A 26,953-nucleotide genomic window follows, 5' to 3' on the forward strand; every position below is an offset into this window, starting at 1 on the left:
ACGCGCTTTATTCCTCGGCCCCTCTCTCGCTCACTTTCTCTCGCCTTGGCGTCAACAGTGAGTTCCGGTTCCGGCTGCGGCTAGCTTGTGGTTCGTGAGAATGGCAATGCAAGCGGCGGAGTGGGTAGAGCGGCTGCAGCGCCAGGTCAGAGGCTTTCCCGGGTGGGTTGGGCGCGGTTTCGGGGGAAAGACAAGAGGGAAGCCGGGAATGGTCCTCGCTCTTCTCCGAAAACGCGCTGGAGAGCCACTTTCTCTCTCTGCCGGCTGGGCTTCCGCTGCGGACGCGTGGCAATGCTTGGAGCTTGCGCGGGGAAACCTTGGGGCTTTTCTCCTTTTGTCTCTTAGGAGTCTCCCCTTCGCCGTTTTCAAGGCGTTTACTTTTATTTCCTTGGCCGGGCTTAAAGCGGGGCCGTGAAATGAATTTCCTACAGGCCAAGGTTGGACAGGGAGGGGAGCTCAACCTTTGTTCCCTGCTCGACTGCGTCGTGCCAGTATAGCGGAGACAGGCTTCAATTTAAAGTGTTTTAAATTTTGCATATTTTGACCGTGGAGAATGTTCCTTCTTTACTGGCAAAAAAGAATAATATATGGCGAGTCTAGGGAAAAAGAACTAATAAAAGCAGATTATCTGCTGACTCACCTCTTTCTATCTTCGTTTGTAGACATCTTTCTGCATTTTCGGTTTTATTTTCTTAAAATTAAAGCGTAATAGCGCATAGCGTAATAGTGTGCTATAATTTCTATTTCTATATACTTTTTGCTGGTCAGACATGTAACACAGGTAGTCCTCGACTTACAGCAGTTCACCTACGGACTGTTCGAAGTTGCAGCGGCACTGAAAAAAGAGACATGATCACACTTATGACCATTACAGCAGGCCCATGCTCATGTGATTTACATTCGGATGCTTGACAACTGACTCACATTTATGACGGTTGCAGTGTCTCAGAGTCATGTGATCCCATTTTTGTGACTTTCTGACAAGCAAAGTCAATGAGGAAGCCAGATTCACTTAACAACCACATTACTGATTTAATAACTGCAGAAATTCACTTAGCAAATGTTTCAAGAAAAGTTGTAAAATGAGGCAAAACTCGCTTGACAAATTTCTCACTTAGCAACATCAATTTTAGGATCAATTATGGTCTTAAGTTGAGGACTATCTGTATTTGCTGCCCAAAATATCAGTTAGTTCTTTTATGGGACGAATTTAGTTGTTTGATGAAAAAATGTATAGTAAAAACTGAATGTGTTGTTATACAACTATCAATTTATCCTTAGTTTTTACCAGTCTATGGCAAGGTTGACATTTCCTGACAGCAAAGGAAAGGATGTCAGAAGTTAAAGTATTCTGCACTTGGTTATCATAAATTGAATTGCATGATTTTTTTCTGTGTAATGAAATGTTTTCTCTCCTGTTTTGCTTCTCTCCTTTTGTTTTCTTTTTATATTAAAGCAATAAAATATTGCAAATACATTCCTACTATTCCAGCAATCTGTTTTTGCACTCTGCATACCTCCCCAAAATGGCCTGTTTTTCGCAAAAATGGGCCCATTTTTTTTTCCAAAAAAGGGCATGAATAGCCTTTAGGAGGCTTCTGGAGTGCTTGTGTGGGTGGGGCAAAAATGAGGGGGAAAAAAGGGCATGCATAGCCTTTAGGAGGCTTTCAGAGTACTCCTGGGGGGTGGGGGAGGCAAAATTGAGTGAAAAACAGCAGTTCAAGAAAAAAAAGCTCTGTTTTTCACTCATTTCTGCCCAGGAGCACTCTGAAAGCCTCCTAAAGGCTATGCACAGCCATTTTGGTGAAGGGGGCAGGATTTCAGGAGACAAAAGCAGTATTCAGTGTATAAGACACACCCAGATTTTCAGCCTCTTTTTTGAGAGAGAAAAAGGTGTGTCTTATACTCTGAAAAATATGGTAGATTGATTTTTAAAACTCGAGGATGCAAAAAGATACAGATTAATAGATGACTGAAATCAGCAATATTAATTTACTATATATGTTTTCGTAAGGTATATAACGTTCCGTACATGGTGAAGAAATAAGAGTGGTACACTTATTTAATTGTAGGAAATAAACTCTAGTATTGAAAAAAATCATTGTTGCTTTTTAGGAAAGAGAAATAAAGATTTTGACTGCTGAAATAGACCATTTGAAAAATTACGGATGCTTGGGAGCTTCACCAACCTTGGAAGAATTGCGGGAAGAAAATGCAAAATTAAAATATCGCTTAAATATCCTGCAAAAGGTATGATTTTCAACTTTTTGACAGCAAACATTGTGAATAAGGAAAATTGACATTTCTACAGATCTGAAAGAATCATTTTTTTTATGAAAATCATGAGCATGTGTGCTTCTAAGCTGCTGGAGAGGTTTTCAGAACTGAAAGGAGCACTGTGTCAAAGCTAAATGAATTGAAAATAGAAGACATTGCATCCGGAAGTGGTTAGTCCACAGTAATAACATAGAAAACCGATGGTGGGAAAAGACACAGTGGTTCATCAAGTCTGCTCTCTGAGTTTTTTGTTTTTGTTTAAAGTTAAGAAAGGGTTAATTGGATTGGGACAAAATTGAGCACCACACCCAGAGGAGAAAATGAAAACAGAAAGGTTGTGCGAGAAGAATTGCAGTGGAAATTAACTCTAGTTCAAGAATTGCAAGCAATTTTCTCTCTTGATGTACAGTGGATATAAAAAGCCTACACCAGCGATGGCAAACCTTTTTTGGCTCGCGTGCCATAAGTGGGGGGAGTGCAGGGGGGTCGTGTGCGGGCGTGCTGCACCCATAACGCAATGCGTGCGCTTCAGGCGCGGCTCCCCCATTTTTACATGCTTTTTTCGCCCTCCCCAGGCTCCAGAGGCTTTATAGGAATCTGGGGAGGGCGAAAACAGCCTCCCCTGCCCCCCTGGACGTCCTCCAGAGACGTCAGGGAAGCCTCTGGACGGTCCCTGAAGCCTTCGGAGCGCTCAAAACGACCCTCCGGTTTGCTCGGAGGGTCATTTTAAGCGCTCCAAAGGCTTCAGAGACCATCCAGAGGTTTCCCTGACACCTTCGGAGCGCTCAGGGAAGCTCATGAAGCCTCCGGAGGGTCTCCGGGAGGGGGAGGGGCTCTTTTCTCCCTCCCCATGCTCCTATAAAGCCTCTGGAGCCTGGGGAGGGTGAAAAATGGCTTTAAAAAAGGGTGAACTCAGCTGGCCAGTGCGCACATGCGCGCTGGCCAGCTGACAGAGCAGCGCCTCGCGTGACCTGACAAATGGCTCCGTGTGCACCTGTGGCATGCGTGCCATAGGTTCACCATCACTGGCCTACACACTCCTGTTAAAATGCCAGATTTTTGAGATGTAAAAAATCAGACCAAAATAAATCATTCAGAATTTTTTCTACCTTTGATATAACTTATAAGCTGTACAATTCAATTGAAAAACAAAACTGAAAGCTTTTAGGGGAAAAATAACAATAAAACTATAATAATGTGGCTACATAAAGATGCACACCTTTGAACTGATACTTTATTGAAACACCTTTTGATTTTCTGACAGCATTCAGTCTTTTGGGGTAGGAGCCTTATCAGCGTGTTACATCTTGCCTTGGAATCTGTCCACTCTTCCTTGCAAAAGCACTCCAAATCTGTCAGATTGGAAGGCATATCCTATGGACAAACCTCTTTAGGTTATCCCACAGATTTTCAATTGCATTCAGGACAGGGCTCTGGCTGGGCCATTCCAAAACTTTGATTATCTTCTGGTGAAGCCATTCTTTTGTTGATTTGGAGATATGCTTTGGGTCATTATCGGTGAAATTCATCTTCAGCTTTAGCAGAGGCCTGACGATTTTGTGCCAAAATTGGTCAATACTTCGAACTGTTCATAATTCCTTCTACCTTGACTGAAGCCCCAGTTCCAGCTGAAGAAAAGCAGCCCCATAGCATGATGCTGCCACCTCCATGTTTCATTGTGATACAGTGTACATTTGATGAGGCAAAATATTGTTTTTGTGTGCCAAACATACGTTTTGGAATTATGGCAAAAAAATTCAACCTTAGTTTCATCAGACCATAATACATTGGAGGGACATCCAGTTCTTGATGATGTCATTGTTATGCCACTTATTGATGATTGTGTTCATTGTGTTCCATGGTTCAATGCTTAGAATTGTTTTGTACCCTTCTCCTGATTGATCCAGCAGTGAGATCCTTTAGATACTTTCTAAGCTCTTTGCAGACCATGGCTATTCCTACAAGAGGCAACTGAGTAAATGTCAGAAAAATCCTAATAGAACAGCTGAACTTTATATATGCTTGATCAGAGACATTTCAATTGATGGTATGTGTGTCCTGACTATTTTGAATGTGACTGGTTAATTCTGAACACAACCACCCTAAGGAGCGTACACACTTTTGCAACTACATTATGAATTTATTATTTTCCCACTCCCCTAAGATTTCAGGATTTTTTAATTGAACTGTACAGCTTATATGCTATATTAAAGATGGAGAAAATTCTGAAGTGATTTATTTTGGACTGATTTTTTACATCTAAAATCCTGGTATTTTAACAGGGGTGTGTAGGTAGACTATCCACTATGTTGCTATTCTTAGAAATGCACTTACAGTACAAGGATTTTCCAAATAAAAGGGTTGCATGGTTATGCACATATTTTCCTTCTCCCTCTCTCACACTCTCTCCCCTCCTGTCTGTCTGTCTGTCTCTCTCTCTCTCTCTCTCTCTCTCTCTCACACACACACACACACACACACACACACACAGGGAGGGAGGGAGAACCAACCAATCTATCAGAATTGTTTCGACGAGGGGTGACACATCATGTAACAATTGAACTTTTTCTTTCTTTCTAATTCAGAAACATAAATGTGTGTATATATATATATAGGACCATCTAACTCAAACCATTTGTGAAATTCTAATTTGAAAAGATGGAAAATGAATAAATAGGACTTTCTTATTATGTTTATAACTTGAAATTGCATTTTGAATTCTTAGCTCCATGGAACTATACCTTCTTATCTATTTGAATTCATTATTAAGTAATTTTATTTTGTATTCCTATTTAGAGCCTTCAGGAGGAAAGACGTAGAGAAAAATCATCCAAAGGCATGATTAATATCAATCACAGGATTCAAGAAATTTTTAAGGCAGCTATCAAAGCTGCGTATCCTGATTTAGAAAACCCACCATTGGCAGTAACACCAAGTCAACAGTCCAGGTTTGGTGATTACCAGTGCAACAGTGCTATGAGCATATCTCAGGTAATTGATAGTGTGTGTACTTTTCATACATCTTTATTGCTGCATCTCAAACAGATAAGATTATCACAGCATACTACCATGCTGCAATTTGAGTGTCCAATTAGAAAATTGATCTGCTCTTATTAGACAGTTCTTTTTCCATAGATCTGTCATATATTATTAAACCTTTGAATTGTGGCAATGCTTTGTAAATAACTTGAAAAAGTGTAGTCATGTGAATCGCGCGGTATAGTGATATTATTTTGGACTTCAGGACTTCTCAAATTTTGGTTTGGTGATTATATAGCGAAAAAACAAATATTTCAGTGGAAACTGTCAAGCTGTTTTTAAGTTTTTATTCTAACTGTTCCTGCATCTTCTTTTTTTGTTCAATTTAAAGCAGATAACTTAGTAATAACATGTACTGAAAGAAAAGCAGAAAGGACAAGATTAACAATCTAGCAATTAAAAAAAAAACAGTAATAAAAATTAGGAGAGTCTTTTAGGCCAAAAGTTTTAAATGTTGTAGTGAAAGGTCAGCAAAGATGTGCAATGTCTTTCTGCGAATTGAGTTAAAGATCATATTTATTGTTCCAAATAAACGTGGGTATGACTTTTGTAAGAGGATTTATATAGATGATTTATTTATATAATAAATGTTTCTAAATGAACTATTGCTTTTTCCCCTTCCATTCTTGGTCTAAAAATTTCTAAGTGCAGTATATTGTACAATGCAAAATAATTAAACATACACTTGAGTGCTATAATAAATAGCAGTATAAATCTTCACACGTATATAACTCATGCTATTGCTTTTGGGAGTGCGTAATATTAGGCAAAAAGCAGGAAAAAATATAAAGAGCAGTAATCTAAAGAAATTGAGAGACAAGTTAAGGAAGAAAAAAGAAACATAACTGAATGTAGTTTACACAAAGACCAGTCACTATAAGACTTGCAAATCATGTTTGCCTTCAGATTTCCATATATCAAATTGTTTTGTTCTTCTAACTTCTCAATTCTTTTAAAATGTCATAAATGCCATTCAGTCATTACTATTTTCTTAGTATTTCAAATTTTTCTTTTTACCATTTCCTCCCCGCCTCCCCACATCCCATTAAACTTTTTGTTCATAATTTTGTTTGGGATTTGATCCTCATTGATCTCTATTGACCAGGACTCCTCAGGATAATTATTAGTCTCGCATTTATATTCAACACATATTCATTCTTGATCTGATCTTTTCTCATTTTACCACATGTGCTTCTTAAAGTCACTATTCCTTGTACGTACTTTTATGTTTCTGTGATATCCAACATTATATAACAGACTGGATGGAAGCAGCTCACTTAAACTTATTTACATCCTTTCACAAACGTTCCTTGCAAACATTCAGTCCCTAAATACCTTCAGACACATTCTCCACTAACTGTATTCCATACCCTAACATTTATCCACTGTACATAAATACATTTGATCTTGGTCTTTTCCCACTTATGTACAACTTACAACTATTCACTCAGTTTTCCCTTTTAAACATAAATTAATAAATTAAATTAATTTTTGTATCCATGTTTGTCCTTGCATCATAAAAATCTGTTTAAATTTGCTGAAAACAACTCAGGTTCTTAACCAGTATCATAGGTTTGTCAGCTTACAAAAGTACATATATACTCAACATTTCTTATCAACATAGTGGTAATATCACCACAAGCATACATTGTAAATCTTTCCACAATTACACAACCAAAGAGACATCACATCTCTTTCTCTTACTGCTCATTCGCATCTCTTTTACTCTTTGAAATAGTATGAGAGGTTGCATCTTGAGATTCAAGAAGAATAAGTGGTGAAATGTGTCTATGAAAGTAGAGAAAAATGAAAGGCTGTCATCAACTCTCATTGGTGATAATGAATTCAGGGATGAGTTCAGGGAAACTTACTCTGAATTAATATAATTAGGAGGAAAGTTACTCTGAACAAAACAACAGAAAGTGGTCATTTAGAAATCCAAAAATAATGGGAATTGTTATTTTTCAATCCCTATCTGCTCAGAAATCTGTTTTAAATATAAGAAACATAAGATAACCTTTATTGTCATTTTTTCTGTGTGCACACTGGCACACTAAACATGAAATTCTATTGCCTTCTCTCAAAACTGTACACATATATAATATGTATATAGACATACTATATACAGGTGAAACTCGAAAAATGAGAATATCATGCAAAAGTTCATTTATTTCAGTAATGCAACTTAAAAGGTGAAATGAATATATGACATAGACTCATTACATGCAAAGCAAGATAGTTCAAGCTATGATTTGTCATAATTGTGATGATTATGGCTTACAGCTCACGAAAACCCCAAATCCACAATCTCAGAAAATTAGAATATTGTGAAAATGTGCAATATTCTAGGCTCAAAGTGTCCCACTCTAATTAGCTAATTAAGCCATAACACCTGCAAAGGGTTCCTGAGCCTTTAAATAGTCTCTCAGTCTGGTTCAGTAGGAATCATAATCATGGGAAAGACTGCTGACCTGATAGTTGTGCAGAAAACCATCATTGACACCCTCCATAAGGAGGGAAAGCCTCAAAAATTAATTGCAAAAGAAGTTGGATGTTCCCAAAGTGCTGTATCAAAGCACATTAATAGAAAGTTGTGTGGAAGAAAAAGGTGCACAAGCAGCAGGGATGACCGTAGCCTGGAGAGGATTGTCAGGAAAAGGCCATTTAAAAGTGTTGGAGATTTTCACAAGGAGTGGACTGAGGCTGGAGTCAGTGCATCAAGAACCACCACACACAGACGGATCCTGGACATGGACTTCAAATGTCTTATTCCTCTTGTCAAGCCGCTCCTGAACAACAAACAACGTCAGAAGCGTCTTACCTGGGCTAAAGATAAAGAGACCTGGTCTGTTGCTCAGTGGTCCAAAGTCTTCTTTTCTAATGAGAGCAACTTTTGCATCTCATTTGGAAACCAAGGACCCATGTATGGAGGAAGAATGGAGAGGCACACACTGCAATATGCTTGAAGTTCAGTGTGAAGTTTCCACAGTCTATGTTGATTTGGGGAGCCATGTCATCTGCTGGTGTTGGTCCACTGTGCTTCATTAAGTCCAGGGTCAACGTAGCCATCTACCAGGAGATTTTGGAGCACTTCATGCTTCCTTCTGCAGACGAGCTTTATGGGGATGCTGACTTCATTTTCCAGTAGGACTTGGCATCTGCCCACACTACCAAAAGCACCAAAACCTGGTTCAATGACTATGGGATTACTCTGCTTGATTGGCCAGCAAATTCGCCTGACCTGAATCCCATAGAGACTCTATGGGGCATTGCCAAGAAGAAGACGAGAGACATGAGACTGAACAATGCAGAAGAGCTGAAGGCCGCTATTGAAGCATCCTGATCTTCCATAACACCTCAGCAGTGACACAGGCTGATAACTTCCATGCCACGCCACATTGAGGCAGTAATTTTTGCAAAAGGGGCCCAAACCAAGTACTGAGTACATATGCATGCTTCTACTTTTTAGAGGTCCGGTATTGTTCTAAGTACGATCCTTGTTTTATTGATTGTATGTAATATTCTAATTTTCTGAGATTGTGGATTTGGGGTTTTCATGAGCTCTAAGCCATAATCATCACAATTATGACAAATCACAGCTTGAACTATCTTGCTTTGCATGTAATGGTTCTATCTCATCTATTAGTTTCACCTTTTAACTTGCATTACTGAAATAAATGAACTTTTGCATGGTATTCTAATTTTTTGAGTTTTACCTGTACATACATATGCATATACCTACACCCTAACACAGCGATGGCGAACCTTTTTTGGCTCGTGTGCCATAAGTGGGGGGAGCGCAGTGGGTCGTGTGCAGGCGTGCCGCACCCGTAATGCAATGCGGGACCCCCCAGTGCGCATGCATGCACTACAGGCACGACCCCTCCATTTTTGCATGCTTTTTTCGCCCTCCCCAGGCTCCAGAGGCTTTAGGAGCATGGGGGGGGGGGGGGGCAAAAACAGCCTTCCCCTATGCCCTGGAAGGCCTCCGGAGGCTTCAGGGACCTTTAGGAGGCTTCCCTGATGCTCCCGAAGCAGTAAAAGCGACCCTCCGAGCAAACCGGAAGTCACTTTAAGTCGTTTTAAGCGCTCCGAAGGCTTCAGGGACCTTCAAGAGGCTTCCCTGAAGCCTTCAGAGCGCTCAAATCGATCCTCTGAGCAAACCAGAAGTCCATTGCCGAATTTCTGGTTTGCCCTTAGGGCCGGTTTTTTGTGCTCCGGAGGCTTCAGTGAAGCTCATGAAGCCTCCGGGGGAGGCGGGGAAGGCTCTTTTCGCCTTCTCCAGGCTCCTATAAAGCCTATGGAGCCAGGGGGGAGGGGTGAAAAATGGCTTTAAAAACGGGTGAACTCAGCTGGCCAGTGCGCGCCTCGCATACCCTGACAAATGGCTCCGCGTGCCATAGGTTCGCCATCACTGCCCTAACATATAAATACATATAAATATTAATCACTGCCCATCTTGAATACATAGCGGAAATAGGACGCTTGAGAGTTTGCAAGGTTGATACGGTATCACTTATATGTGGTATAAGGAGAAGCCTGTTCATGTACTTGTGTGCAAAGGATTATTATGATGAAAGAATAATATAATCAGTGAAGGATACTTTTTATTTTCTTCATTTAATTCACCCTCTATTATTTATTTCCTTTAGCTTTTACCATTTGGGCCTATAGATACCAGTTTTGGTCAACCAAAGTTTCAATGGAATGGTTTTTAGTAAAAATAAGAAAGAGCATGTTAGATTTCCATCCTCCATTGTAGTTATGCCATATGCAATTTCCCTACTAATCCTAAAGGCACAATAATTTAACCATTTTGGCCAATGTGCCACAAGTACAATCTTAAGTCTTACAAGCCAACATGCTCTTGTTTACATCCCACTAGCTGTGACATTTATATATTCCTAATATATTCATCCACATGAGTACAATTTTTGTAATATTCTATCATCAATTAAATCAGTGCATGTTCACAGTGTAACTCACACTTTTTTCTTAATTGCCTAGAAAAGTAGTTGGATGCCTTGTCAAAATGGCCTGGCAGTAATCTCATTGATACATGCCAGCCATCAGATTCTCCACATGAATGTGTTGGAGTAAATGAATCACATTTTTAAAAAAAGAGCTCAGTGCTGAGATTGGAAGCCGTCCAACTCAACACAAATTTGCAATGCCTTTTAGAGAATATAGTTTGACTGTTGTTTTACTCCAAGGAAATAGTGGCAAGCTTGTCTTGTCCAATATGGGTTTTTGTTGCTTCTCAAAATAGGCATGGGCAGAAGTTGATGATGGACCAATTGCATATGCTTTTGAACTCTTCCTAGGTCATATTCGAGATGTGATGCTACTGGAACTTTTTTCCACAAATTTTGCAAAAGTTATATTTGCTTCACTGATTACTTTCATATATTGGAATTATTCTGATGAACAGACAAACTTTCTGAATACTTGATAAATTTAAAAATTTATCATTTTAAAAGGATTCCTTTCCTTTTGTCTTTTGGGCTAACTATAAAAGTAAATTTACCAGCAGATTATCATAGCCAGAGTAAAAGCAGTTTAATTTTTTTCTCATTCTGATTTCAGTCATTCAAAATAAACACATTCTTATATGAGGTGGTATTAATTTTTAGGATCTAGATGTATCATACACTTTATATTTAACTTCACATTGATACAGAACAAAGATTCTAGAGGGATGTATGTGTATGTAAGAGAGGTATGTATCTCTTAGCCACTGTGATTTTTTTCCTGAACCCCTCAGTTGACTTTCATTCACAATATAACATTCTAGTAAGCGGAAAGACAAACATGATTCTGATAATTCTTTCTACCTTAATAATTAATCACCAAATACATAGATATACTTCAGAGTATATTTTGAAGAATTAGTCAATGCATATGAAATAATCTAAAGAGTTAATTTGTTAGAAGGGAACAGTCCAAAAATGAAAGTGTAGAATCAGACCTTTGGGATCAAGTAAACATTTAGCTTTTGGCTTAAATAGTAGGTATTTCCTTTTTTAAAATGTCCCACAGTTAACTATAATAACACATACTTTTTGGAGATGTGGCCTTGAAATGGAAGCTGAACTGATCTGGTTTAGACATATCAAAATAGAATCACAGTTATTTGCTATCCTCGGCTTCAGATTCTTAAAAGTATCTATAAATGACTCTGTGTCCTTGGATATTTGGGGCATTATTTTTTAACTTGTGGATTCCAAACAGGTTTTTATAAAATAAGAAGGTCTATTATCTTTGTCAAAGCAGGTTAAATGATAGATCTGTAGGATATTGACCATGGCATTGTGTGCCTGACTGTGTTTCCAGTCAATAAGCAATTACACTGACTCTTTTCCTTATTTTCAGATACTGCTCAAGACTAAGGAGCAAAAAGTAAGCCCAAGAGATATTGCTGACAAGATTGCCAGAAATATTCCAGACAATGAATGCATTGAGAAAATTGAAATCGCTGGACCTGGTACAGTTACTCTATCTTTAATATAAGTAGAAACAGAATTTGCTACCCTGTTTCCCCGAAAATAAGACCTCCCAGGATAATAAGCCCAATCGGACTTTTGAGTGCATGCACTAAAATAAGCCATCCCCTGAAAAGAAATCCTCCCCAAAAATATTCCAACAGAGCAGAGTGTGGCCATGAGGTAGCCACACTCACCTCCTCCTGCACCTCAAAAATAATAAGACATTCCTGAAACCAAGGCTAAGTGCTTATTTCAGGGTTCAAAAGAAAATAAGACCCTGTCTTATTTTCGGGGAAACACAGTAGTAATGTATATTATAATAAAATTAAGTTGACAGTATCATGTTCTGGCACTTGCTGAACATGCTTCTTCCTCCCCATAACTAATTATTGAGTAAGTCTGTTAATAGAAGTGTGTATCTGGTATAAGTATGCATAGCTTTTTTTAGCATAAACTTTCATTTGTGTTGAACTGAAGATTTATATTGTGATTACAAATATTACACTAATCTGCTGCATTGTCTACAAATATTGCACTAATCTGCAGCAAAATATTTTCTTTGTAAAGAAAATAGATGTGGATATGTATTTATGTTCTTGATGATCATTTTAATTTTGATGACTCTATAAAGGTTTCATCAATGTACACTTGAAGAAAGATTTTGTATCCAGACAGCTGAGCAGTGTGCTAATGAATGGAGTTCAACCACCTGCTGCTGGTGAAAGAAAAAAGGTGAACAGTAAATGCCTGTTGGTATCTTATCTTACCCGACAAGTTCATTTTGGCTTTGCCAAAAATGAATGTTTTTTTAATATTTAGTTTTCTTTCAACCTCTGTACAAATTCTTTCATAACAATGAAACAGGTCTTTCATAGTATTCCAGGAAAGAGAGCGAATGACAGTAAAATTGGCTCATGCTTATAAGCATAGAAGAATATCTGTGACCTTCTTTAGATTTTGATCCAGATTGATAATACAAGCTTCCAAAAATTTTGTCCTTTTAAATATAGAAATTGGTTATTTTCCTTTCAAAGGAACATTTGTACAAAACACAAATAACTTATATAGAACCTGAACATACAGTATTTATTTCATTTGTTTGATTTTTATCCCACCGTTATAAATCAAGGTGGCAAACATACATAATTCTCCTACAATTTTCCTCACAAGGATAACCCTGTGGAGGAATTGGTCTGAGAGAGGATGATTTGTCCAATGTCACTCAACCGGCTTTTATGCCCAAGGCAGGACTAGGACTCACAGTCTCCTGGTTTCTAGGCCAGCACCTTAGATCACTACATCAAACGGGTTTTATATGTTGCTAGTGCATACATGGACTCCACAGATAATGGAGTGGGTGTGGGTGTATAAATATATATATATATAGAGATATATATTTTCTGTATCTAGTAAACATGTAGACCAGTATTCAATTATATTCATTCATTCACAATATCTGGATTCCATAATATAGCTAAAAATATATATATTACATGCCATGTTTCTCCGAAAACATGACCCACCCCAATAATAAGCCAAACCCTAATTTTCAGGGGGTGGGCCTAATATTACCCCTACCCCGAAAATAAGCCCAAGGTGGTGGGCATGGGCAGCATGAGTGGCGGCATGGGTATGGGTGGGCAACTGACCTACGGTGCGTCCACGGCGCATCCAACCCACCGAATCTGGTCTGCTGTACCTCAAAGAAAGTAAGATCGCATCACAAATAAACCCAAATGTTTATTTTCAAATCTAAAAGAAAATAAGACTCTGTCTTATTTTCTGAGAAATATGGTATTTTTACACCAATTGTATTCGAAATTTTTAGACATTTTTTCATTCTTTATGCCATATAAAAAGGTGGTGATTGATTTCTCTTCCCCAAATATTGCAAAAGAGATGCATGTTGGACATCTGAGATCAACTATAATTGGGGACAGCATGTGTCGTCTTTTCGAATTCATGGGACATGATGTTCTAAGGTACGTCATGTAGTATATTTGTGAGCATGCTCATAACGTATTTAGAGCCACACTTGACTTTCAATAATTTGTATGACACAAATGTATCAAAGAAATGCTAGAATTTCTCTGCATTGCAATGAACTATGTTAATTAAGCAATAAGCCCACTGGAAATACTACTGTAGTTACTTATCTGGCACAGTGTTTTAGGCCAAAACACAGCAGAACTCTAGATGAACCCTTTCAGTTAGATTAACTGAAAGAGTGTTTTCCTATGTAAAGGTTACCTGTATTTACACTTGGTTTATTTTTCTTGTTATCCAGATTGAATCATTTAGGAGATTGGGGCACCCAGTTTGGGATGCTTATTGCTCATCTGCAAGATAAATTTCCAGATTACCTCACTGTTTCTCCACCCATAGGAGATCTCCAAGCTTTTTATAAGGTATTGTATCCACAATATTTGTTCCCATTATTACAATTGGTTACAAAATGCTTGATGTTTTGCATGGTATTGCAAAGTATATTTGTTTTTCATTGTCATTAATCCTTAATATAGATTGTTTTTGTAAGATTGTTTTTTACATTGAAAGGGATCACTACAGGCCATTAATAAGAAAGAATCAATGTTTCAGTAATATTGCAAATGTTTATTCAGAGCTTTTACTAAATGCTATTCTTAATTAGAAGAAAAATAGTATGTTTAAAGATGAATCAGTTAGTTTAATCCTTTAAGAAAAACTGCAAATACAGTCATCATCTACATATGTAATGTTGTTAAAGAATGACAAAACAAAATCAGTCAAATTATAGTTAATGGCATCGACAGCCTATTTCTGGGGATTACATGAGGAAGTAGGATGGGATATTAGACTAAAATCTCTTAAAATCAATAGGGTATAGGAAGATGTTTATAACCATCCAGACTACATAAGCATTTTTCCATCAAAGAGGGATTAATGGGATGAATCCAAGAACACGTGATTGTATCCTTGCATGATGGGTGTTACTGCCAGGGGTAAAAGAGAGAGCGTTCTTTCCACTCCTGAAGAAACTATCCCTGAACACACACGATTTTGCTACACCCAAACAAAAGTAATCATTGAGCAAGGAGTTTGAAAAGACAATGTCTGCATAGCTGCCTATGTTTTCAGACACTAAATCAACTCTTTTTAAAATTAGGTGCACTTAGATTGCTTAAAAACCTGCAATTTTCCATTTCTAAGCATGGGGGTGGGGGTTAATTCCAGTGAGAGCAGATTTTTATTCTCCACTTCTTTATAGAAGAAAAACTATCATGTCAGCAATTGAAGATTATGCAGATTAATAGCACAGAAAATTTCCCATGGATACTCCGATTCACATACAGTAAACTCATATGTGAGCGAGGATACCCAATTTCTCTTCAGTGTTATAGCTGTAACTTCCTAGTGTGTTTAATTTCCGCATATGTTAAAACAAACTGAAAAGATCAAACAGTTAAAATTTCTGAAATTGCAATTGAGATAGTTGTTTATTAATTTTAAATTTAATGTTGCCTTTTTATCTACTCTAAACATTAATGCTGCTATGAATACTTTGATTAGATTCCATTTAATACATATTCTTTAACATAGGAATCAAAAAGAAGGTTTGACACTGAGGAAGAGTTTAAGAAGCATGCATACCGCTGTGTGGTCCTATTGCAGAGCAAAAGTCCAGACATCATTAAAGCTTGGAACCTCATTTGTGATGTATCCCGAAAAGGTGATTTTTGAAATTTTGACGGGTTTATATTGGCTCCTTTTGAGCATTTTCTTAGAAAAAGACTTTTTTTAAAACAGTGTGACTTGAAATTATTTCTTTAGAACACTGCTGAAGCATGAGAATTTTGAATGAGAATTAACACAGTTGCGGAGGCGGAGGCCTTCATTAAAAAAAATAGTGCCCTCCTAGATCAAACGGGACAGTACACAAGATGTGAAGGAAGGAGGGGCCGCAGCTCTGCCAGCAGACGGGGGGGGGGAGGATGCAACACTTAGAAGACTCAGATCACAAAAATGAGTTGAAACATTATTGCAATTGTTGTTATAATGTAACTTTTGGAAGTGATGCAAAAGATGATTGAATATATTGATGATTGAATGTAAAAACAAAAAGCTGCTAATGTTTATTCAAATTTTGATGTTTTTTCTCTTTTTTGTTAAAGTTGTGAGATTCGGGGGGATTTCTACCTCTCGCATGATGTAGCTGTCAAAATTTTCTATACCTATTTACCTTTTTCCCTAAAACATTTGTAAAAAACAATAAAAATTTTACAATTAAAAAAATAATAATTTTGAATGTACCATTTTGGATGGAAAATTTTGACAGGTGGATCTAAAGTTGCTCCTCTGAGACCAAGATCAAGTCTGTAATATCAAACTTTCCAATGTTTTGGTTCTCCTAACTACTAACATATTACAGCATGAAGAAAAAAATGGAGGGAGTCACCTCCATAAAGAATGTCCTGAAACAGATTTCTGTCCACTGTTGTTCAACAACAGTTTAGGGATTTATCACTGTAATTTGCATGGGGAAGATTATAGTTTCTTTTTTTAATTATACAATTTTATTTGTAGGAAGCTCTTAATCAAGTGTGTGAAATTTTCAGTTTTTTTTCCTTGCTTACCTTTTCTGAATGCTTAACATCATGCTATATGTCAATGAAGATTCTCAGTTATCCAGGTAGAGATGTCTGGAAATTAAGTCATGCCGACTGAACTTTCCTTTTGCTGCTTATCCCATAACTCAATGCCCAGTTAACATGATGCTGGAAATTATGAACCTACATTGAATACTGATAAAAACCAACAGTCAGCTTCAGATTTGTTTACCTAAAGGTTCATTAAGCCAATTAGAATTACCTAGGAGAGGAGAGGATACCACTTTAATTATTATTGTGTTTTAAACTGGTGACAAAGCCCTTGGTGAATTTCAAGGTGAACCCAGTGTTTTAACATTGCTCCTCTTCCATATAATTTGCTGCTGTTTTATTCTAATCACTAGATTTTCAACTTAAGTATCTTAAATTCTTCACTGCTCTGTGCTTAGATTTTTTTCTCCTCTTCTTGATCAGAATTCCAAAAGATCTATGACTGCTTGGATGTTTCCATCATAGACAGAGGAGAATCATACTACCAAGATAGGATGCATGAAATTGTGAAGGAGCTTGACGAACGAGGTAACATATCTCTGTTGTAATTGGAAGTGAAATACTATAGCTGAAATATGTTTAAAATGATAAGCCATTTAATATATGTTTCAGACCTTCAAGAAAGATTGCTTTTATTAAAAATGTTTTATTATATCTAATCAATAAACCTAACTAGGTCCCATTAGCCTCAAATTCAAAATTAGTTTATTTTTCTTTCAGTTGTCCAGGTTTGGAGAAGTAATATATAACTTTATTTAACTGATTGTACCCTGACACACAAGGCAAGATTATCAAATCTTCTTTGTAGCATCTTTTCAGATAGAAATTGTGACAAACCAAATATCAGGATGACACCAAATACCATGCAATATTTTTTGCAATATATTTATAGCCATATGTAAGTTCACTGATACAAGAAGCAAAAGAAAATGTTCTTTAATTAAGACAATCTTCGTATATGCACATTTTGGATAGCTAGTACAAAGAGAAGTTCTGACAGGTATAAAGGATAAGTTAATGCATGAGTGATCATATGGAGAATCTTTCTTTATTGGTCAATTTCTGAGATACTGTAGCCCTTCTTCGATAAGATGTTATGTTATTTCCAATTTACTCTTCAGTTGGGCAGCTCTCAAATATGGAGGTTACTGTTTCGTATCCTCTGGTCTGGAAGGAAAGCATCACATTGCAGCTTGCTGACAGTAAAATCGGGCAGCATCTTTGACTTCTGATTGATTCCTTTTGGTATCCTGGTTGTTAATAAATTTCCATAATAAATGTAAATATCTCCAATGCATGATAAGCCAATATTGTTTGGGACACACTGTTAATATATTCATATAAGAATGTCCTATCTTCAAACAATATTTGAAGTGTTGCTAGTTTCCAATTGTTGCAATTCCATCTCTTAAAATTGTTCACTAACTAAAAACTAAATCCTTCATTTACCAATTAAGATGAGTTAATGCATGCTATAGCTCAATGCCATGATTAACTCTAGATATTTTAATATAGGCCACCTAAATTCAACACACAATCAAGTTAGCTTTCAAATTACACACTTTAAAATATTGAAGGCTGATAGAAAATATTTTCCATAATTCTTTCATTGTGTTTCATCTCTTTCTGGATGAAAGAAGTTGTTTTTCTTGCTGCTTCTTACATTTAGCAGGAGTTCAGTAACTAATAATATCATTGCTTCCTATTTTTAGATATATGGCTTCAACTAACATAATTTGTTGTGTTAGGAAGGCTAAATTTAAAATCTGGAAATATTTAATAGTGGCTGATTCTTTTGTGAATGATTAATAATAATAATATCTATAGGGTTCTGATTGCTGGAAAACAGGCTTTAAATCAGTCTACTCAAAATAGAAAGTAAGAGATGTTACATTTGGAAAGATAAATCACACAAATTTTTCTTGACATTTGAAGCAAAGCCTTATGTGAGAACTGAGACCAAAACCATTTTGCTATATTGTCCTCTGATTCTTCTTTAAAAATTTCAAGCAACTGGACATTTTGTGAAATTAGAAGTTAAGCCCATCTCGAGATAATTACCATTGTTGCATTGGAATTGGCAGATGTAGAAATTATAAACATTTGACTCCATTTTGTATGCCTATTTGCTTGGCTCGGAGTATGGCTGTATGACAAGTTCTGTTTGTAAATCTTCATTGAACTGACTTTTATTTATACATTTTTTTGGTATATAAAAAAAGTAGATTTGATTCCCAAAGTTTAATATAATTTTCCATCTGTTTTTGCATGGTTACCTGTGATGAATTTTCTATCTTTAGGGTTTCTACAAATGGATGATGGCCGGAAGATTGTATTTATTCCAGGATGTTCTGTTCCTTTGACAATTGTGAAGTCTGATGGGGGTTTCACATATGATACATCAGACTTGGCAGCAATAAAGCAGAGGATTTTTGAAGAAAAAGCTGATTATATAATTTATGTGGTAGACAGTGGACAGGTGAGCTTCTCTAACCTGAGGGTTTTCTGTTTCGTAAAATGTATTGCTTGTGGACATTGATGTGATCCAAAGCAGATCTAGATGTACTGTTCATTTAATACTCCCTCCCATTTCATTAGTTCCTGTAACCTTTGTGTCTGTTACGTTTATCCATTGACATAAGCTATGCTTAACTGATTAATGTTCTTTCCTTGAACAAAAAGATTGATCTATCTGATCATTTTGAGTATTGAACCCTACTGGGAAGCTGGTTCCTTCCTTGGTTCTCAGGACAGTTGCTCCCATTGCCTTCTCCGAAACTAGGCACGCTTTATTAGAAACATTTTTAGACCTCATAATTAACAATTTCTACTTTAATCCTGCTTTGTTTTACAGTCTGTTCACTTACAAACAGTATTTGCAGCAGCTCAGATGATTGGCTGGTATGACCCCAAATTGATCAAAGTAACTCATGCTCCTTTTGGAGTGGTATTGGGAGAAGACAAGTAAGTGTACAAAGTATTTTCTTTTTGGGGGGGGAGGGGGATGTGAATGTGTATGTTCCTTGAGTCTGTCTTGACTCTTAGTGACTATCTAGACAAGTCCTTGCAGTTTTCTTGCCAGCAATTTCAGAAGTAGTTACCCATTAGTTTCTTAGAATAACTGAGATCACCCAGCTAGCATCATATCTAAGGCAGGATTAGAACTCAGAACTTAATTGTTTCTAGCCTTAATCACTATAATAAACTCTTCTTCAGTATGCCTTAAATTAAATTCTATTGTTAATCTCACTGGAGGATTGAATCCTTATTTAAAGTTAATTCAATAGAGGAAAAAAATTCTATTGATTTGGACAACAAATTGGCAATATTCATGTTGAAGGTAGTTTTAGGAAATAAACTGTTTAGATCAAATATTCAGGTTTTTGAATTGGATGCTTTTGAAGCTGCTCCTTTTTCTGAGCTACTGCCTGGAAATGAGGCCAGTATCAATCTGGTTCAGGGGTGTCAAATTCAAGGGCCGGGGGCCAGATCTGACCCACCATGGAAATAGCAAAGGACCAGCCCGCAGTGCTTCTTCCAGCGAAAACAGAATCTTGGACGGTCACATGCAGAGCACTTAGGACATGATTGACGTCGAGCTGGCCACACACACCCTGGCCCCTCAAGGTCAAAAACAACCCTGATGCGGCCCTCAATGAAATTGAGTTGACACCCCTGGTCTAGATGGACTCTGAATAAGACTTTCCTTTGAAAAAAAGTTTTGTAATACACACATTGACTTTTTTTTTTTGTATTTCTGAACAGTTCTAGCATCAATTGCGACATGTAGTTTGCCTTGTTTTTTGAAGCATATTCTTGCGGGATGGTTAGACTGAGATTTGGTTGAACATTCTGCAGCTTTACCTTGAGCTATAATACTGAATGTGTGTATTTGTGTATAGTGCAAAAAAAGCTACATAGAAATCTCTTGATCTTCATGTTATAATTAAATTGTTTATGTTGGAAATAAGAATCCTCTTCATCCATCTACACAATTTTATGAGTATGATTAATCAAACCTTCATTAACTAAAGTAACAAGTTAAGTAATACTCAGGAAGCAATATATTTTTTTTAGTTTGGAAAGACACTTTTTCTTTTCCCTCATCCAGACTTTTATTACTAACTCTTGTCACTTCTTTATTTTATTCTTCTATTTTAGATTTGTATTATGCCTGTTAGTTAGGGATTCACCATCTGAGCCATGGAGAGCCATATCAGCCCAGAACCTTTGTGTGTGGAGCCCTTTCATTTGCTGTTAAATTATTATTTTTTATTTCAGTCACATTTTTAAAAATTAATTAATTAATTAGTTAAATTTATTTGCTACCTATCTTGCTTTGGGATTTTGGGGCCTCATGTGGTGGCTTAAAATTTGCGCTGTAAATTATATGAGAACTAACTACAGTAATTAATTAAAATAATTTTATTACACTAGAGCTATGCTGGCTGGGGGATTCTGGGAGTTGAAGTCCACAGGACTTAAAGTCGCCAAGTTTGAGAAACACTGCACTAGAGTCAATTAAATGAAATGGGAAACCTACTGTTTCAGGAATGGAAGACTCCAGAAGGTTTTGGATCAGAATCAGTATGGTCCAGGGGGTGAAGATTCCATTCCTCCCCTCGACCATACTGATTCTGGCCTAAACAAGCTTGTTTTTGTCAAAAGCATCAATAATGCTTTCACAGGATTAACTTGGAGCTGTGGAGTCATGTGGTATTAGAATGCAGGAGTTCGATCCTGACCGCTCAAGGTTGACTCAGCCTTCCATCCTTCCGAGGGCGGTAAAATGAGGACCCAGATTGTTGGGGGCAATATGCTGACTACGTTAACCTCTCAGAGAGGGCTGTAAAGCGCTACATAGCTGCATATAAGTTCTCATGTTTTTGCTGTTACTAACTTCTGGAAAACTACCAAACCATGCTTTAACTAGCTAGACCAGTTGCTAGAGAAAAGACATTTTCTAACCCCTAAAATGGAATTACTATTATAGGCAAATAATAATAAGGCTTATCTTTTTAGAAGTTTTGATTCCTCATTAAGACAAATTGTGACATTAATTGAAAAAAGTGTTCCTTCCCAAAATTAATTATAATATTCCCATATTCAAACTAAAATTCAGCTTTAATTAATCCTCTTAGTTGAAGTCTGGGTATTCACACTGAAATAAAATTTAGGTTCTTTAAAACCCATTCATTTTTTAATATGTTACCTGTCACCATGGATGCAAAGAGTGTTTGGGATGTCACTTTCATGCTGTGAAAGCAGCATATGTTTAAATTTGGAATGTAACTTATTTAAAATGAGATACCATTTCAGGAAAGTAAAAATTTTTACTTTTTACTATAAGAAAAAAGTTCAAAACACGTTCTGGGGATACAGTACGACTGATTGATCTTCTTGAAGAGGGACTGAAGCGATCAATGGATAAACTAAAGGAAAAGGAAAGAGATAAGGTAATGGATTTATTTATTTTTCTTGAATCCAATTTAGTGATTTTGTTTCTTCTGCTATCTTGTTCTACACTTCATTTCTTTTTGTTTTAATTTACTGGAATTTTCTGTTTTGCTAATTATAGCAATTATTAGTTTGATTAGCAATGAACATCATATTAAGATATCCCATCTTGGATACTGTTTCATAGTGCTTAAAGCTATCATTGATGTTTAAATGGGTAGGGAATAAAGACTAGATCTACCAAGATACTCTAGGGGAATTCATACATTCAGAGATTAATTTTTGCTCTGGTCTATAGGCTCTTGTATTTTCTTAGCTTTCCAGCAGATGGCAAAACAACATAGAATGAAGAATAGATAAGATCACTTTTGTATTGATTGTATTGGGGTATGGGGATGTAATTTCACTGCTAAGAAATGCTTTGTAACTTATCACAATTAGAATTTCATTGGTGACCTCAAATTCACATATAAATAGAGCTTATGCCAACATCAGTTACTTTTAGAGAATTATTTTAAGCCACTTGTAGAATTGAGCTAAATTGTGTTGCAAATGTGAAGACTGCAATATTTGAGCAATAGTGTCTCCAAATTGTAGCTAGAAATGATAGAAGATTGTTTATTTATGAGGTATCATTTGATGCTACTTGACTGGTTTTTAAAGCAATATGGTTTATCTAATCTTTTCAAGCCTTTATAGTTGTATAAGATTGATATACTGTTTTTGTTGTATTTGTTCGATTCTTTGTGTATTTATCTTGCTGGTCATTGATGGTAATTAAATAAACTCATTCATTTGTTTGAAAAAAATGTTTTATTTGTCTTAACAGGTTCTTACAGCTGAAGAATTAAAGGCAGCGCAGATATCAGTTGCCTTTGGTTGCATTAAATATGCAGACCTGTCTCATCACAGAATAAATGATTATATTTTCTCTTTTGATAAGATGCTTGATGATAGAGGAAATACTGCTGCTTATTTACTTTATGCCTTCACTCGAATCAGGTAGATATTATGCCAAGATCTTTTATTTTTCAAGTTATAATCATAATAATATATAATATAATATGGACCATTAATGCCTTGCTCTACATTTTAAAAAAAACTTTGGCTAATAATCATTTTTAGAACACTGAGGCTATGCTGATATGTACTAAACTAGCTAATTTGTTAACTATAAAAATGGCATTTAACTGTCAGTATGTTTAATAGTCTTGCTTTCACAATCTATATCTATGGACATACATCACGAATTATTTTAATGCTCAAGGAAGCCAGAAAAAAATAAAGTAAACATTTAACTTTAAAATTTAAGCATTAAAAGCAACGTACAGCCCATTCAGCAATGTATTTTGCTTTAAGGGCAAGACTTAGTAATTTAATAAGGTAATCTTGGACACGCATGGCGTACATAGTGATTGGAGCAAAAATGCACATTAGGGTTCTGCGATTGGGGTTCAGTAGGAAAGAGCTGCTGAGACATGTGTTGAACCTGCTGGGACCGCCTTCGATCAAATATGCCTTTTCCTGTTCACTTGGCACAGTCTAAGGAAAATATGTGGCTTATTTTAAGTAATTTTTGGTATGTATTAATGAGATCTTGCATAAGAACTCAAGAGGATTCAGGTGTGGTTGCTCCATACCTTACTCCCAGTTATTTTTATAGAGCAATTGATGCCTAAAATGGCTGATGTGGCTTATATTGGTTTTACATTGGACTTCTCAGGTATGAAAGTTCAGTTCAACTTGTGAAAGTTAAATTAAATTGATTGATTGCCCAATGCAAAGCTACATTATCAACTAAGATCAGCACCTGATCATACAATACAATACAATAGCAGAGTTGGAAGGGACCTTGGAGGTCTTCTAGTCCAATCCCCTGCCTAGGCAGGAAACCCTATACCATTTCAGACGAGTGGCTATCCAACATCTTCTTAAAGACTTCAAGTGTTGGGGCATTCACAACTTCTGGAGGCAAGCTGTTCCACTGATTAATTGTTCTGTCATGAAGGTTCTCCTCAGTTCTAAGTTGATTTTTTCCTTGATTAGTTTCCACCCATTGTTTCTTCTACCCTCAGGTGCCTTGGAGAATAGTTTGACTCCCTCTTCTTTGTGACAACCCCTGAGATATTGGAACACTGCTATCATGTCTCCCCTAGTCCTTCTTTCTATTAAACTAGATATACCCAGTTCCTGCAACCGTTCTTCATATGTTTTAGTCTCCAATTCCCTAATCATCTTTGTTGCTCTTCTCTGCACTCTTTCTAGAGTCTCCACATCTTTTCTACATCATGGTGACCAAAACTGAATGCAGTATTCCAAGTGTGGCCTTACCAAAGCATTATAAAGTGGTATTAGCACTTCACGTGATCTTGATTCTATCCCTCTATTTATGCAGCATAGAACTGTGTTGGTCTTTTTGGCAGCTGCTGCACACTGCTGGCTCATATTTAAATGGTTGTCCACTAGAACTCCAAGATCCCTTTCACAGTTACTACTGTTGAGCAAGGTACCACCTATACTGTACCTGTACATTTTGTTTTTGTTGCCTAAATGTAGAACCTTACTCTTTTCACCATTGAATTTCATTTTATTAGATACTGTCCAATGTTCAAGTTTGTCAAGATCCTTCTGTATCTTTAGCGTATCTTCTGGAGTGTTGGCTATTCCTGCCAGCTTGGTGTCATCTGCAAATTTGATGAGTTTCCCCATTTATTCCCTTATTTCCCCATTTATCCAAATCATTGATGAATATGTTGAAGAGTACTGGGCCCAAAACAGAGCCTTGGGTTACTCCATTGCATACTTTCCTTCATGTAGATGCAGTTCCATTGAGGACTACACGTTGAGTGCAGTTGGTCAGCCAGTTACGAATCCATCTGGTGGTGATGCTGTCTAACCCACATTCTTCTACTTTATCTAGTAGTAGGTTATGGTCTACCTCATCAAATGCCTTACTGAAGTCCAAGTAAACTATATCGACGACATTTCTCTGGTCCACTAATTTTGTCACATTATCAAAGAATGCAACCTGGTTGGAGTTAGCTAAGGGTCAACAGCTGTCAAGGGATTGGACTTACTTCTCTTGTGGTTATGTAAGGATTCTGGAGTGATCCTTCTTTTCACTCCATCCCTGGATTCTGAGATCCCTTCTGCTACAGGACTTATAGCATTTTCAAAGTGCAACTTTCAAGACGGAATTCTGTATTTTAAGAAGTAGTATTTCAAACAATATTGTCTAAATAATGCATAATAGCTAGCCATCCTTTTGGGATAAGTCACTAATTTTGGTACGTCTTTGTTTTTGTGTCGCATAATCTTTTGGGGGAAGTCCGGATAAAGATGTTTTTCTAGAGAAAGAAACCCTTGGCATCTAATCTAAGGTTTATTTGTGTGACAGATCTATAGCAAGAGTGGCTAATATCAATGAGGATAAACTACAAAAGGCAGCTGGAACAACAGAGATAATATTGGATCATGAAAAAGAATGGAAACTAGGCAAATGCATTTTGAGGTTTCCTGAGATCATCCAAAAGTGCTTAGATGACCTTTTACTGCACACACTCTGCGACTATCTCTATGAGCTAGCCACCACATTTACTGAATTCTATGATAACTGTTATTGTGTGGAAAAAGATAGACAAACTGGTGAGTTATTTTAGTGTTTTGAAAGTAAAGTGGGACAGTTGTGTGAAGATTATTAAAGCCCCAAAGTATTGACAACTCAACAAGAATTACAAAGATCTGTGAAAATCTTTCCTTTCAAACCAGGTTGGATGGAACCTCAATAATTAGAATCTATGAGACTCTTTGTACTAAATATATTTTCAATTTTCTATTTTAAAAAGGGCTATAAAATATGGCAAATAAAATTATTAATCCTTTGAAATAAAACCCTGCCATGATTGCGAAATAAATGCATGGTTGGATAAGCCGAACTTAAATTATAGCTGTATTGGATCTCTTAGGAATGCAAAGGTTTGAACAGAATCATCACAAAAATAAAGTACTACAGATAGTCCTCGACTTACGACCACAATTGAGCCCAAAGTTTCTGTTGCTAAATGAAATAGTTAAGAAAGCTTTTCCCTATTTTACAACCTTTTTCTGCCAGAGTTGTAAAGAGAATCACTGCAGTTGCTAAGTTAGTAACATGGTTGTTAAGTGAGTCTGGGTTTCTCTTAGCTTGTCAGAATGTGGCAAGAGGAAATCACATGACCTCGGGACACTGCAGCCATCATAAATATATGCCAGTTGCCAAGCATCTGAATTTTGATCCCCTGACCATGAGGTCATAAGTCACTTTTTTTCTGTGCTATAATTTTGAATGGTCACTAAAGGAATGGTTGTAAGTCAGGGACTACCTGTAGAACGTCTGTTCATAAACTTAATTTGTGATAGATTGAGAGAAACTGATTATAACTGCATAATGTTGCGTTCTTGAATCTGTAAAAGAGGCAAAATATGTATTAATTTCTGAAATGGCTGCATAATATTTATTTAATATTTATCTAATATTTATTTTTGTGCTGTGTCTGTTTTGTATCTAGGTGAAATAGTGAATGTGAACATGTGGCGAATGCTCCTGTGTGAAGCAACAGCTGCTGTGATGGCCAAAGGTTTTGATATCTTGGGAATCAAGCCTGTCCAAAAAATGTAACTAAAATGACTTTTAAAACTGTTAAAAGCAAAGGATAAACAGTTTCTTTTTTCCTTGCCAAGATTAGAACTTAATAAAAACAACAGATGCTCAGATTGGATTTTCTCTTTCTTGTCAGACCAGAAATGCTTGCAATTGTGTTTCACCAAGCTAGATGTCTTTTCAGCCACAAAAGTTACATGTAGAGACAATCTGTATGCATTTTAAAATTTGCATAAATTTAAAGTTCACGTAAAATTTGAATTACGGGAGGGAAACATAAGCAAGAACAAGATTTTTTTTAGAAATTTGTCATGTTTGAGCTCAGTAAAATGGAATATTTGTCAGAGGCTTATATGATTCTAAATGAAAAAGGGATTTTCTAGCTTTCTCTGATAGTTTACCAAGTCATATGTTGCAGG

The 26,953-nt window shown here is 36.7% G+C and overlaps 1 protein-coding gene across 2 annotated transcripts; it reads left to right on the forward strand.

Annotated features, from left to right (window-relative positions):
- On the forward strand, positions 1–26,645 carry RARS1 (arginyl-tRNA synthetase 1). 2 transcript variants are annotated; one of them, XM_081934453.1, is made up of 15 exons: positions 1–145; positions 2,116–2,250; positions 5,074–5,268; positions 11,689–11,800; positions 12,433–12,533; positions 13,662–13,783; positions 14,089–14,209; positions 15,381–15,510; positions 16,862–16,966; positions 18,739–18,917; positions 19,293–19,402; positions 21,789–21,894; positions 22,725–22,897; positions 25,293–25,540; positions 26,443–26,645. In XM_081934453.1, the coding sequence occupies exons 1-15, from the start codon at positions 101–103 to the stop codon at positions 26,550–26,552; spliced, it is 1,992 nt and encodes a 663-aa protein (XP_081790579.1). In that variant the 5' UTR covers positions 1–100; the 3' UTR covers positions 26,553–26,645. The 2 variants fall into 2 exon arrangements, with proteins under 2 accessions (XP_081790579.1, XP_081790580.1); XM_081934454.1 differs by having other exon boundaries at positions 73–162.
- The last annotated feature ends 308 nt before the right edge of the window (positions 26,646–26,953 follow it).

Source organism: Natrix helvetica, assembly GCF_964273705.1.
Source record: "Natrix helvetica genome assembly, chromosome: 1".
Taxonomy (NCBI): domain Eukaryota; kingdom Metazoa; phylum Chordata; class Lepidosauria; order Squamata; family Natricidae; genus Natrix; species Natrix helvetica.